This window comes from Octopus sinensis, linkage group LG20 (assembly GCF_006345805.1).
Source record: "Octopus sinensis linkage group LG20, ASM634580v1, whole genome shotgun sequence".
Classification (NCBI taxonomy): Eukaryota; Metazoa; Mollusca; class Cephalopoda; order Octopoda; family Octopodidae; genus Octopus; species Octopus sinensis.
In genome coordinates this window covers 28,071,478-28,085,873 of record NC_043016.1, presented here as the reverse complement: position 1 = coordinate 28,085,873, position 14,396 = coordinate 28,071,478, and the positions used below count along the sequence as shown (strand labels likewise).

Sequence of the window (14,396 nt, the reverse complement as noted above, 5' to 3'; positions counted from 1 at the left end):
GACAACTCGTATCAGAGTAGAAAAACATATGTAAACCGAGGAGTTCCAATTGCTAAATACTCCAATACATCAAAAGTCCTGGTTCTTTGTCAATTTATTACACATCTCACTGCGTCTTGTGTACTCATTGCCTGCACTGAGCACACAGTATGGAGTTATAGAGAGGAAACAGGGAAACTGTGATTATCAGTTATTGGCTACCAATTAATTCTTTGGACTTTGTTATGCTAACCTTTTGAACTTTTGGGTTTATTAGAAAACACTTGTGGGTTCAGAACTTTATCTGGTGCTTTCCAGCAGATTACTCATTCAATAATCAGTGAGAACTAGGTGATCAATAATGAAATGCTGGTCAGAACATTGTATTTGCAATACTTTTGGCCAAAATTAGCTGGTTCTATTGATAGATAAATGGATTATAAAACCCTACCACCGATCTTTCTACACCTTCAGTTACATTTAATAACTTTTAGCATAGAAAAATATCAACATATAAAATCCTACGTCAAAAGAATTTTTGTTTAATGTTTTAATATTCAAAAGTTACTTTTTCTACTGAAAATGTTATACAAAAATGTTCAAATGATATTTCAAAATTATCATCATCATCATCATTTAACGTCCGCTTTCCATGCTAGCATGGGTTGGACGATTTGACTGAGGGCTAGCGAACCAGATGGCTGCACCAGGCTTCAATCTTGATCTGGCAGAGTTTCTACAGCTGGATGCCCTTCCTAACGCCAACCACTCTGAGAGTGTAGTGGGTGCTTTTATGTGCCACCGGCAAGGGGCCAGTCGGGCTGTACTGGCAACGACATCGCTCGAATCTTTTACACATGCCACCGGCACAGGTGCCAGTAAGGCGATGCTGGTAACAATCACGCTTGAATGGTGTCTTTTACGTGCCACCGACACGGAGGTCAGATAGCCACTCTGGCAACAATCACGCTCGGATGGTGCTCTTAATACTCTACTAGCACGGGGCTCGAGTGCCAGTAAGGCAACACTGGTAATGATCACACTCAAATGGTGCCTTTTAAGTGCCACTGGCATGGAAGCCGGTTAGTTGCTCTGTCAATGATCACACTCATATGGTGCTCTTTGCATCCCACTCGCATGGATGCCAGTCATCAAATTCGATTTTGATTTCACTTGCCTCAACAGGTCTTTGCAAGCAGAGATTTAGTGTCCAAAGAAGGAAAAGATACGCATAAGTGGGTTGGTTACTCCCGTGGCATAGGCCACAAGATTATGGTCTCATTTGGCTTTCCAGGTCTTCTCACACACGGCATATTTCCAAAAGTGTCGGTCACAAGTCATTTCCTTGGTGAGGCCTAAAGTTCGAAGGTCGTGCTTCACCACTTCATCCCAGGTCTTCCTGGGTCTACCTCTTCCACAGGTTCCCTAAACTGCTAGGGTGTGGCACTTTTTCACACAGCTATCCTCATCCATTCTCGCCACATGACCATACCAGCGCAGTCATCTCTCTTGCACACCACATCTGATGCTTCTTAAGTCCAACATTTCTCTCAAGGGACTTACACTCAGTCGAGTATAACAAAACAAGCACTTATCTGTGAAATCATAATTTTTTTTTAATAATTAAATTTATTTCCCATCCCTGATAAGACATCTTTGGTAAAAACAATTCATCATTTATTCATCAGACAAAGAGAGTAACTGATCCTGATACTCTGTATAAAACCGTTGAAAACGAAGATTTGACCCTATAATCGGCAGAATTTCTTCCAAGAGGTCTCGTTTTTTCAAACCCTAAAAGCAAAAGTTAATTCAAATTAGAAGGTTAATTAAAAAATTAAATTAAATTGAAACAACACATTTTAAATAAAATATATTTATAAATTATTCAATAAATAATTTTTGTTATGGTTTTCAATTTATCTTAAAAATTAAATTTTCAAAGATCGTTTTTCTAAATTGATTTTACTAATGACATAGATGTGATTAATTGAAATGGTAATGATGTTCTTACTTAAATCTTTATTTTAACTATATGAACCAATTCTTTGTGTTGTCCCAGCCATTATGAGGTGATTAAGATATCATTTTCAACAGACCAGGTTTTATAATGATTCATTAGTTCAAATTAAAATTACAGGCAATTTACAGAATATTTTAGGGTAGTTTTGGGCATTTAAACAATTGAATAGTTTCAAATCAAAACTTAATTATTAATAATATAATTTTAAAAAATCTCTTTGTCAACTACTTTCATTCATACTGTCTTAATCTACATTTCAAACATGTATATGGAAGTACTGTAAAAAAGAAGAAATTAAAAATAAATAAGTACCAATATATAACTTTCCCATTTTCCTTTACGATTCCGTGTGTATGATAACCCTAATAGATCTTCACAAATCTCTCGCAGTCGTGGTTCAATTCCTAAAAAGTATAAAAATAAATACCAAAATTTACCATATTTTGGAAAGACAGAATTTTCATTATTTAATCTGACTGAAAGCCTCATTTTATAATCCTACAACACTTTTTAGAAGTCAGATATGTCTGTAACTTCTGTAATCTTACCAAAATAGAAAGACATCAATTAATTTATAACTCTCCCCACTACACATTTTTTTAAAGTTGAAGATTTTAGTTGAGATTTTAAGTTATTGCTTAAAACTGGAGATAAATTACATATCTAAGTGAAAGAGTTAAAAATAGAGTATGTGGAATGAAATTTGTAGCTCAATTAAATGATTAGCAAACCAAAATCAATTTCCAGTTGAAACCTTTTATCACTGCAAGTAAACAAAAATTTAGATATTTAAAAAAAGAAATATTTATATATATATAATAGTGTACATTTAAACACAAGCTAAAACTGCCCTCAACAGGCAGGTTTTACAGACTAGAAGAAACAGTCAAAACTACCAAAATCACATTTAAGAGCAATCTTCAAAAGGAATGAAAAATAAAAACTTTTACCTTGTTATTTTATTCTGGTCAGATCTGTTGAGGGCAGTTTTCTCTTGTGCTTAAGTGTACACTATTTTATATTGAAAACATGTTGTCTATTGACTTTTTATACATGTTAGGCCACTGGTGGTGAATTTTCAAAAAAAACCCACCATGCTATATATATTTTATGTATATGTTTTTAGCAATTTTTAAAAGATTCATTTACTACCGACTGACACTGTGCTTGTGCAGTGAATTTGAAAAATTATAATGTATAACAAAGAGACACATGTTAATCATCTCTTAATTATATGTTAGTGTTTATAGCGCGGTCACTGATGAAAAATTTCGCCTAGCAAATTATTTTATTTGCTAAAAAAAGTTAGAAACCTAGGTCTGACCGGAATAAAACAACAAGGTAAAAGTTTTTATCTTTCATTTCTTTTGAAGATTGCTCTTAAATGTGGTTTTCGTCATTTTGACTGCTTCTTCTAGCATATAAAAACTGCCTGTTGAGGGCAGTTTTCTCTTGTGTTTAAATATACACTATTTTATATTGAGAATATGTCGTCTATGTGTGTATGTATATATATATATATATATACACATATATACACACACACACAATATATATCATCGTTTAATGTCCATCTTCAATGCATGCATGGGTAGGATGGTTGACAGGAGCTGGCTAGGTAGATAATCTACCCAAGGCTACTGTGTCTGTTTTGGTAGGGATTTTACAGCTGGATGCCCTTCTTAACACCAACAGCTCCACAGAGTGAACTCAGTGCTTTTTAGGTGGCACTGACACAGCCGATGTTAGTTTTGGCAAGATTTTTACTGCTGGATTCCCTTCCAGACGCCAACCATATTAGTGTGGACTGGATGCTTTTAATGGACACTAAATGACGATGATATATGATTTTATTTACACAAATCGACCCTAGTACATATTTTTAATTCTACTGGTCTCTTTTACCCAACTGTTAAATTACAGGAATGTAAACAAAACAATACAGGTTGCCAAGAAGTGATGGGGATCAAATACAGGCACAAACATATGCACATACGACAGGTTTCCACAGTTTCTCTCTGCCAAATTCACTCACAAGGCATTGGTTGGCCTGGGGGATATAATAAAATACATTTCAACAAGCTACTGTGCAGTGGACTAAACCTAAAAGAATGTGGTTACAATGTGAGCCTAACTATGAGGGGTAAAAAAAACAACAAAAAAACACCACAAGGCTCTGGGTTCAGTCCCACTGCGTCGCACCTTGGGCAAGTGTCTTCTTCTATAATCTCGGGCCAACCAAAGCCTTATGAGTAGATTTGGTAGACAAGCTGAAATAAGCCTGGCATATATATGTATATATATGTGTGTGACCCCACCCACCGTTGCTTGACAACAGGCATTGGTGTGTTTATGTCCCTGTAACTTAGTGGTTCAGCAAAAGAGACCAATGAAATAAGTACCAGGCTTTAAAAAAAAAATCCTGGGGTTGATTTCTTCCACTAAGACCCTTCAAGGCAGTGCTCCAGCATGACTGCAGTCAAATGACTGAAATAAGTAAAAGAATATAAAAAAAAGTAAAATTAAACAAACAAATATAATGAAACTGAAATTTACCTTCTTGTGCCAAATATCTGACATAGGTCAGAAGCCAAAACCGATATTCTGAACCTGACTGCAATGCTAGACATGCTGCTAACTGGTTGCATAAGTGAGTTAATGTAGCACACTGCTGCACATTTGCACCAGATGATCCACTTGATGAAGGCATCGATGACTGATACATACGTGCAGCCTGAGTACCTGATCTGAAAAAATAAAACAGCTCACTGTTTACAAGACATTTTTTTTTTAATAGAATAATGAAATTATTGTATAGTGCTCAGGTGCACCACAACTTGTCAAAAGTGTGTATAAAGCATATGCAGTAATGTACAAATGTCTGGGAAGTGAACAGTGTATGAGTCAGATACATGCTTGCGTGTATATGGAGGGGAGAAAATCAGGTGTAGTGTTGGCGAATCTCAGAAAGCATGGAAGTTTTGAAAGATACAGTGCTCCAACAACTAACAACTGATGCCGGCAGTTTGTTCCATGCTTCAGAAACTCCATTCTTAAAATCTTTCAAATATTAGACCAGAATATGGAGGTGAGATAATTTTACTTACACATTACCTTAGTAAAATAGGGACACAATAATTGGACTGTTGACTACAGGGTCTGAAGTTCAAATCTTAATATTGATATTGCAATGAGCATAAATCCCATTCAAATTAATCTACCAAACTGAATAAGAAGTTTCTAATCTCTATATTTAGCAGGGTGATGGACAACTGTTTAAACATATGTCACACACAAAAATGGAAAATAGCAAAAAAGCTTGCAGGTGAAATGATCCTATTTAATAAAATTGTCATTTACAATAAATAATCAAATGAAGGGATCTCTAATAAAAAGAGGGTCCTTCACTGTAGCACCACAAGGGAGTAAATTATAAAGAATTAATCTAATATTTTAGATAAATAGAAAATAGATTGATTGGAATAGCAAAAGGTGAAAAGAAAAATGATTGAAATCAATTTGAATTTCTGTTTTTGGTCTAAAACAAATTTTGGATAGACATTCCTTTTGTTAAAGACGGTTATAGTAAATCTTACCGTTCTTGTGTTGACTGTAATGAAGACAAGGCGCCATCTGAAGAAATTGTTTCAAAGGCTGGTGTGCAATTATAATGATCAGAATGTCGTTGTAAAGGATCAACTTTACTAGTAATCCAAACCCTGAAATGAAAGATATAATAAAATTATTAAACGTTTCAGAAAGATAAACCCGTCATATTTTTCATCTCAATAAGAACCAAATTAATTGAACTCAGCATAATTATGACCAAGTAGTATGAGTAGTTAAACAAATAAATTATTTTCTTTTATTAAAAGTGCTCATTAACTCTTGAGTTAATTGCTTCATGTTGAAAGTTTTTTTAACTTTAAACATATCAATATTTCTCACAACAAATCATAGTTGCATTTTATGGAACATGCACTTTAAATTATTTATATATATCACAACTGTCTGATGAACGGAAATATGAAACTCTGGGTAACAGTCTCGTGATAATTTTGCAGCTTTAATAATTATACATTGCTCTACCTTTGGTATTCAAGTACTATTTACTGCACCTTGTGTGCTCACCTGTATGTGTGTGTGTGTGTATGTATATATATATATATTATATATATATATATATATATATATATATATATTATATATATATATCATCATTGTTTAACATCTGCTTTCCATGCTGGCATGGCTTGGATGGTTTGACTGAGGGCTGGTGAGCCAGATGGCTGCACCAGGCTCCAATCTGATCTGGTAAAGTTTCTACAGCTGGATGCCCTTCCTAATGCCAACTACTCTGAGAGTGTAGTGGGTGCTTTAACATACCACCGACACAAGGGACAGTCAGGCAGTACTAGCAATGACCATGCTCAAATGGTGTTTTTACACGCCACTTGTACAGGGGCCAGTCCAGCAGCACTGGCAATGACCATGCTCGAACGTTGTTTTTTTACATGCTACTGACACAGGTGCCAGTAAGGCAACGCTGGAAACAATCACGCTCTAATGGTGCTTTTAACATTCTACTGGCACAAGCAGTAGAAGGATATAATCATATTCTGTTCTTGACTTTTTCGAGGAAATCTCTATGTAGCAACTTTACTGGCAAGAAAGAGCTAAATCTCTTGGGCTATTTCTAGACAGTATAATTGTTACATAGAGATTTCTCCCTAAAATCACATCGCTATAAAGGAATACAGAATAATGAGTTGGATAAAAGGAAGGCTTTCATATATCATCATATTGATAATATAGTTTATTTCTTTTCGATTTGTATCAAGCAATGTATGAATTTTATCTTGTACAAGTGAATTTTCTATTTCTTAAAAGAAATATTGGTCTATTTTTGCCAATAAAAAATATATTGTGCAATTTACATTATTTTGTAAGCTATTAAAGTCCAATGTGATTTTAAAAAATTTCTTTCCCCGATTTTGAATATAGCCAGATATTTTTGACATAATGTTTACATTTTCACAACTGCTGAATTTCACTTTTATATTTCGTAATGATTATCTGACCTATCACCATCATGATTTATATCAAAATAACTCTTTCTCTACCCATGTGTATGATTATCAACAGAATTCGAGTTATAGCATTCAAGCTCATTGAACTAGATCAAGGGCTACAGTTCAACAGTCAGAATACTTTGTGAATGAGTGGAAATACCAGAGTGTTTGAGGGACCCTGACAGCTAAGTTTAAACAATAAAACTATAGATTAAAACTATATGAGAACAAAGTTCACATCCAGAAATTTTAAGTTATGTATAACTTTCCAAGGAAGATAAGTATTTTGTCATAAAAATGATGTACCGAATAATGGGTTTTTGCATGTTCAAACTGAGTCTCCAAGGATACATTTTATGATTTTTTAAAAACTCTTGCACACTACATCTAATGAACCATATACCCAGAACATTCATAATTCAAATATACACAGGCATGTGGTAAGAAACTTCCATCCCAACCACAAGGTTCCAGGCTCAGTCTCACTGCATGACACCTTGGGCAAGTGTCTTCTGCTATAGTCCTGAGCTGACCAAAGCCTTGTGAGTGGATTTGATAGACAGAAACTGAAAGAAGCCCATCATATATTTATATATATAAAATATATGTTTGTGTCTCTGTGTTTGCCCCCCACCCCACCCCACCATCGCTTGACAACCAATGTTGGTGTGTTCAAGTTCCTGAAACCTAGTGGTTCAGTAAAAGAGACCCATAGAAAAAGTACTAGGCTTACAAAGAATAATTCCTGGGGTCAATTTGTTTGACTAAAAGGCGGTGCTCCAGCACAGACACAGTCAAATGACTGAAACAAGTAAGATAAAATAAAAATGCATCCAGTCAAACTTTATACAGACTTACCAGCTTCCAAATTCAGAAGAGAATGTATATGTTCGGTTGTTGGATAGAGAAATTATTGGTATCCCTTTTTGACTGATTTGGGCTTTTTCAATGAGATCCATTTCTGAAACGGAAAGAATGTAGAATATAATAGAATACATAAAATCAATACAGAAATAACATTTCCAAGCATATAAAAATTATTATAATTTGCAGATGGGGAGAGAAGAAGGTTTAGTAATAAGGGGATACTTAGAAGTAGTAGACAGTTTCCATTAAGGATAAAAATTAGCTGTAATGTCATATATAAATTTTGTCATGGTAGTCATGGTATTTCAATCAAATGTGAAATCCTTTCATCAGAATTCATTCTTATTCACTCTGAAAAACCCTGTGCTGAAGCAAAAACAATTGTAGCAAGGTATTTATAGGCAATTTAAAAACACACAGAAAACCGTTAGATTCACTTGCACATTTAATATAAAACTATCTAATTAGTGTGTATAAATTATTGCAGATAACATTTAAGTAATGCAATTTGTAAATAGGTCACCGTGAACTATTTAAATAGAACTAATACATTTCTAATTTAGAATATTGAAAAAACAGGGAAACATTTGTTTTTTGCTTTCTTTTATTAAAATCTGAAGTTTTACGAGGAATATTCTGTTGCATCCTAAGCCTTCATACAGTCCGTAATTGGAATCAGAGCCCAAAGCCCTAAAATTAGGTTAAGAAACCCTGGTTTTATGGTTTTTCTCTTACTTTCTAAAAGTTATAGGAAACCTTGAGCAGCAAATTATGGCCCCCCACCCACCTCTCAATATATATATATATATATATATACACACACACACATATTATACATATACACGCACAGGACATTTCTACAATTTGAAGTGTTGAGTTTATCTATATGGCATTCTTTAAAAATGGAATGAAGTTTCTCCATTGTTTTATTTAAAATCTTAAATAAAATACAACATTGTTCACAAATGAGAAATGTCATTAATAGCAGTTAAATGTGATATTTTCTTTTACTAGCCATTAATTTCTCATCATCTCATTCACAACTCTATCAGCTTTTGTTGTTTCAAAACCCTGATAGGTAATGGAATGATGGGAATTATATACAACTGATATTAAAATGAAATTAGTGGGTGGGTGAGGCTGACAGGGTAATTAGAATACAAAACCCAACAAGCAAAATACAAGAAAAAAATATCCCTTACCATTCATGATAATGTTAAGATTTTCATTACTGATTACAGAACATTTTTGAGAGAGATTCCTGTAAAAAAAATTAATATAATGATAATGATGTAAATTGCATGTGCATCATTCATTCATTCACACACACACACATATAAGTAAAGGGAAAAAAGAGTTTGAACACACAGAAAGAAACTGCAAGATGTATGATTGTGGGGGGGAGACATCGTTGTGTCTAAGTGTGCATTTGTGGGAGGATGTGTGTGTGATTGTTTGGTTGGTAGTGTGAAAGTTTGTATTTGTGAACTAATGTGAGTGTATAAATGCATACATGTGCATGGCAGTGAAACATAGAGCAAAGAGTGAAAATGAAAATGTCAAGTAAGAAAATACTTTCATAACCAATATTCTTCCTTTGCAGGTAATATTTCAGATGTTCAATTTAAATTTCACTAATTTTGGACAGCCTTGGTAATGTTGTGCTAACATATTTTTGAGGATATCAATTTTAATATTTTATATAAACATATACATGTATATACAGGCGTAGGAGTGGCTGTGTGGTAAGTGGCTTGCTTACAAACCACATGGTTCCGGGTTCATTCCAACTGCGTGACACCTTGGGCAAGTGTCTTCTACTATAGCCTCGGGCCAACCAAAGCCTTGTGAGTGGATTTGGTAGAAAGAAACTGAAAGAAGCCAGTTGTGTATATATATATATATATATATATGTATGTGTGTGTGTGTATGTTTGTGTGTCTATGTTTGTCCCCCCAACATTGAATAAGTCCTGGGGTCAGTTTGCTTGACTAAAGGTGGTGCTACAGCATGGCCACAGTCAAATGACTGAAACAAGCAAAAGAGTATGTGTATGTTGATGCAATAGAAACAATTGTTGGTTTTATAAGGTGAAATCTATAACAAAGATATAATTTTCTCTATATGTATTTTTGTTGTTAAAAACTCCCAATTTCTTGAAACTCTGCAACGAGATATTTGGACCTACTATATATAAAATTGAAAACAAAGGAAAATGAAATACGTTTTCATCATTTGATATTCTTTATCTCTGGTAAGGTAAAAATGCTGCACAAACAGCAAAAAAGATATGTGCTGTTTATGAGGGTGGTAACATAGCTGAAAGTACTGTTTGTAAGTGGTTCACTAAAAATTTTGACCTGGAAAATTGTGAATGTTCTTGGCAGGCCTACAGTGGTTGATAATGAACAAATCGAGACTTTAATAAAACAATAATCCATGTCACACAATGTGAGACATTGTGGAGATTCTCTACATATGTCATGTGAGCATTATAATGCATTTAAAAGCACTCAGCAACATATCATTGCAATGATGTTTGGGTGCCTCATAACTTAACAGGAAAAAAAAAACTTAAAGCAAATTTCTATTTGTGATTTTCTGCTCAGATGAAACAAAAATTATCTAATTTTGAAAAGAATGGTGGCTGTATGGTAAGAAGCTTGCTTGCGAACCACATGGCTCTGGGTTCAGTCCCACAGCATAGCACCTTGGGCAAGTGTCTTCTACTATAGCCTCTGGTCAAAGCCTTGCGACTGGATTTGGTAGACAGAAACTGAAAGAAGCCCGTCGCATGTATGTGTGTGTGTCAGTGTTTGTCCCCCCAACATCGCTTGACAACCAATGCTGGTGTGTTTATGTCCCCGTAACTTAGCGGTTCGGCAAAAGAGACCGATAGAATAAGTACAAAGAATAAGTCCTGGGGTCGATTTGCTCAACTAAAGGCGGTGCTCCAGCATGGTCACAGTCAAATGACTGAAACAAGTAAAAGAGTAAAAGAGAGATATAATGAGAAATGGATTATTTACAGCATAAAAAAAAAAAAAAAGAAGATCCTTGCAGAAAATGAGATGAACCACCTTCAATCTCTCCAAAAGATGGTCTGTATCCAAAGAAGGTGATGCTCAGTAATCTGGTGGGATTGGAGGGGCATTGCATATTCTGAGCTACTCCCACAAAATCATTAAATTTGGACTATTATTGTTCCTAATTAGACCGATTAAAGAATTGGCCAACTGAAAGGGTGTAGTCTTATATCAGGAAAATGCTAGACTGCATGTTTCTTTGCAGACCCAGCAGAAATTGGTGCAGCTTCGGTGGGATGTCCTACCCAACCTACTGTACTCACCTGACCCTTGCACCTTCAGATTATCATTTATTCTGATCCCTGCAAAATTCTCTTAATGGGACTAACTTTCATTCTTTAAAAGGGTGTAAAAACCACTTAGTCCAGTTCATGACCCAGAAAGATGTCAAGTTCTGGGAGAATGGGATCATGAAGCTGCCCCAAAGATGGCAAAAGGTATTGGAACAAAACGGGAAATATGTGGTTGAGTAAAGATACGTACAACTATTTAAATATTGCTAATGAATTTTACTTAAAAAATGCTACAAACTTTTTTACCAACCCAATGTATGTATATGTGTGTGTGTATATATATATATATATTATATGAATGAAAAGAAAGGAAAAATTTTTTAAAAAAAGGAAAAGATTATAGCCAGTACTTACCATACATACAAACGGCCTTTCTGGGTGATTGCCATAACATATGGACCATTGCAATCCAGAACAGAGACTCGTGAATTCAGAATAAGGCTTGGAAACATTTTCCGTCCACCAGTAGAGAAAAATGTAATGGAACAATCTTCACATGCAACACAAGCAACGTGACTAGAAAAAAAAAAGTATTTTATGAGGCTGACTGGATATAAAGAGTTTAAGGGGCTTTTCAAAAGCAAAGTATATGTATTAATCTTAAATATATGTGAGAGGTGGGAAAAAATCTCAATAAACTTGAAAGTCAAGGTTGGGAGATAATTAATCAAAGATTTGCTGGATAAAACATTGGTTTTACTGTCATTTTACAGTTGAATCTTTAGTGGAAGAATATTCCCGCATAAAGACATTTTACCAAATAATACATCTTTGACATGTAATCTCAGAAAACTGAGTGTAAAACAGTTTAAACAAGTCATGTCTTTCATATGTGTGGCTTCACAAAGGTGTATGTTTGCAGTAGACTAACTAGCATTTGTAACCTAAATTCTAAAACTATGTGTTTTTAAGATTTTGTAACATACTGGGAACATTAAAAAAAATCCTCTTTGAATAGTAAAAGTATATACACCAGTTCTATTAAATATAACTAGAACACTTTCTAAACTAGCCATGATAAAAAATATGAAGTATAATTCTTCTATATAGAAAAATAATTTTAGTATAACTAAAATTATTAATCAAATTTCACACAAGAGTAGTATTGTGGTAGGAACAGCAGGGTGTGGGAATACTGGTAAACCATACAGAATTCCTATTTATTCCTTTTCAGAATTCTGTCTTCTTTCCTACTTGCTCTAAAGTTTTGGTTTGTGCTAAGTTTATTTTGAAATGTCTTCTATAGATTTAACCAAGTCATTGTGTACAAGAGTTCTCTTAGGCAGCTTGTTTCAAATTCCTGTTGTTCCAAATTCATAGAAGACTAGAATGGCAGGGCTGAAAATTGAACCATGATGTACCCTTTCTGAAAGCTTCATTTCTTGTTCAACTCAATGCACTTACGTTTTATGAAACCCTCATAAACTACTCGAACTACACTCTGTATCTTTAGCAATCATCAGATTAGAGTATGAAACTCTGTCAAAAGCTTTCTCCGGATCAATGAATGATATGTATAGGGGCTTACTCTATGCTAATTCTTCTCCTGCATTTGTCCCACTAAGGAGATGGCATCAACAGTACTCTTTTCTAGAACAATTCTGAACTGTTTGTTACCTAAATAACTACTTCTAAATAATTGTAACTTTCACAATACAACACACACATTCATAGACAGGATGTGGAAAAAAAAAACAACTCCAGATATGATTTTAAAATATTGCCACTACATTGTTCCATATCATCTTTGTCATTTTAACATCCACTTTTCCATGCTTGCATGAATCAGATGATGATTACTGAGACACTGCATGCCCTCCTTGTCACCAACTTTCACCTGTTTCCAAGCAAGGTAATATTTCTCCATGGCCAGATATGTTTACATATCATCATCATCGTTTAACATCCGCTTTCCATGCTAGCATGGGTTGGACGATTTGACTGAGGACTGGCAAACCAGATGGCTACACCAGACTCCAATCTGATCTGGCAGAGTTTCTACATCTGGATGGCCTCCCTAACGCCAACCACTCCGAGAGTGTAGTTGGTGCTTTTACGTGTCACCAGCATGCGGGCTAGTCAGGCAGGACTGGCAACAGTCACACTCAAATGGTGCTTTTTATGTGCCATCTGCACAGGAGCCAGTCCAGCGACACTGGCAACCACCTTGCTCAAATGATTTTTTCACATGCCACCAGGACAAGTGCCAGTAAGGCAACTCAGGTAACGATTACGCTCGAATGGTGTTTTTTTCGTGCCATCAGCATGGAGGCCAGCTTGTTGCTCTGGCAATGATCACGCTCATATGGTACTCTTAGCGCTCCACTAGCACGGATGCCAGTCATCAAATATGATTTTGAAACAAATACTGTTGATTGTACGACAGCGACACTCACAACTTTTATGCAATGTCAAGACAAAGAGACACAAATACTTTCATACCCACACATACATACATACACATTTTCCAGTTTCCATTTACACACACCCAAGGTGATATGCCATGACATTGAACTTAAAACCATGAGGTTGGGAAGCAAACTTCTTAACCACACAGCCATACTTATTCAACATTGAATTGTTTTGCTTTTGTTTTGTTTTTTTTTCTTTTTTTACAAAGTAGATATAACTCACCTAGAACCAGCAACACAGACTGCACGAGAGGGAAGTAATTGTTCCCAGCATGACGTACCACCTCGCTGTAACCGTACACGGTGTACTGTTGTAGGACCAAAGTGTATGCTGTTGTCAACTTCAATGACTGTGGTGTTGTGATCTGAAAGGCGTCCTCCAATCTGCCACAGAAACAATAAGGATAATGTTAGGTTGTATATATATATATATATTCTAAGCATACAGACAGACATAGAATGTCATTCATCATTATTTTACCTCCATTTTTCCAGGTTAGTAGTACTTGGACTTTACATTATAATACAAAATATAGATTCATTCTATAATAATGGATATATATTCTCATTTAATGTGTATGTCCAACGCAGCACAGAACATATATGGATGTTAGCATGTGTGTGTGTGTGTGTGTGTAAATAGACAGGGTTATTCAAAAAGAATG

The 14,396-nt window shown here is 35.0% G+C and overlaps 1 protein-coding gene across 1 annotated transcript in view; it reads right to left on the bottom strand.

Annotated features, from left to right (window-relative positions):
• Window positions 1-1,570: 1,570 nt before the first annotated feature.
• Window positions 1,571-14,396, bottom strand: part of LOC115222527 (protein HIRA) — an 83,436-nt gene continuing 70,610 nt past the window's right edge. Inside the window, exons 22-29 of the mRNA XM_029792781.2 lie at window positions 13,955-14,115; window positions 11,675-11,836; window positions 9,144-9,202; window positions 7,933-8,035; window positions 5,599-5,721; window positions 4,559-4,749; window positions 2,315-2,406; window positions 1,571-1,773 (exon numbers count right to left, since the gene is read on the bottom strand). Coding sequence (XP_029648641.1) covers window positions 1,657-1,773; window positions 2,315-2,406; window positions 4,559-4,749; window positions 5,599-5,721; window positions 7,933-8,035; window positions 9,144-9,202; window positions 11,675-11,836; window positions 13,955-14,115 — 1,008 coding nt within the window. The 3' untranslated portion in view covers window positions 1,571-1,656. The remainder of the gene's footprint in view (window positions 1,774-2,314; window positions 2,407-4,558; window positions 4,750-5,598; window positions 5,722-7,932; window positions 8,036-9,143; window positions 9,203-11,674; window positions 11,837-13,954; window positions 14,116-14,396) is intronic.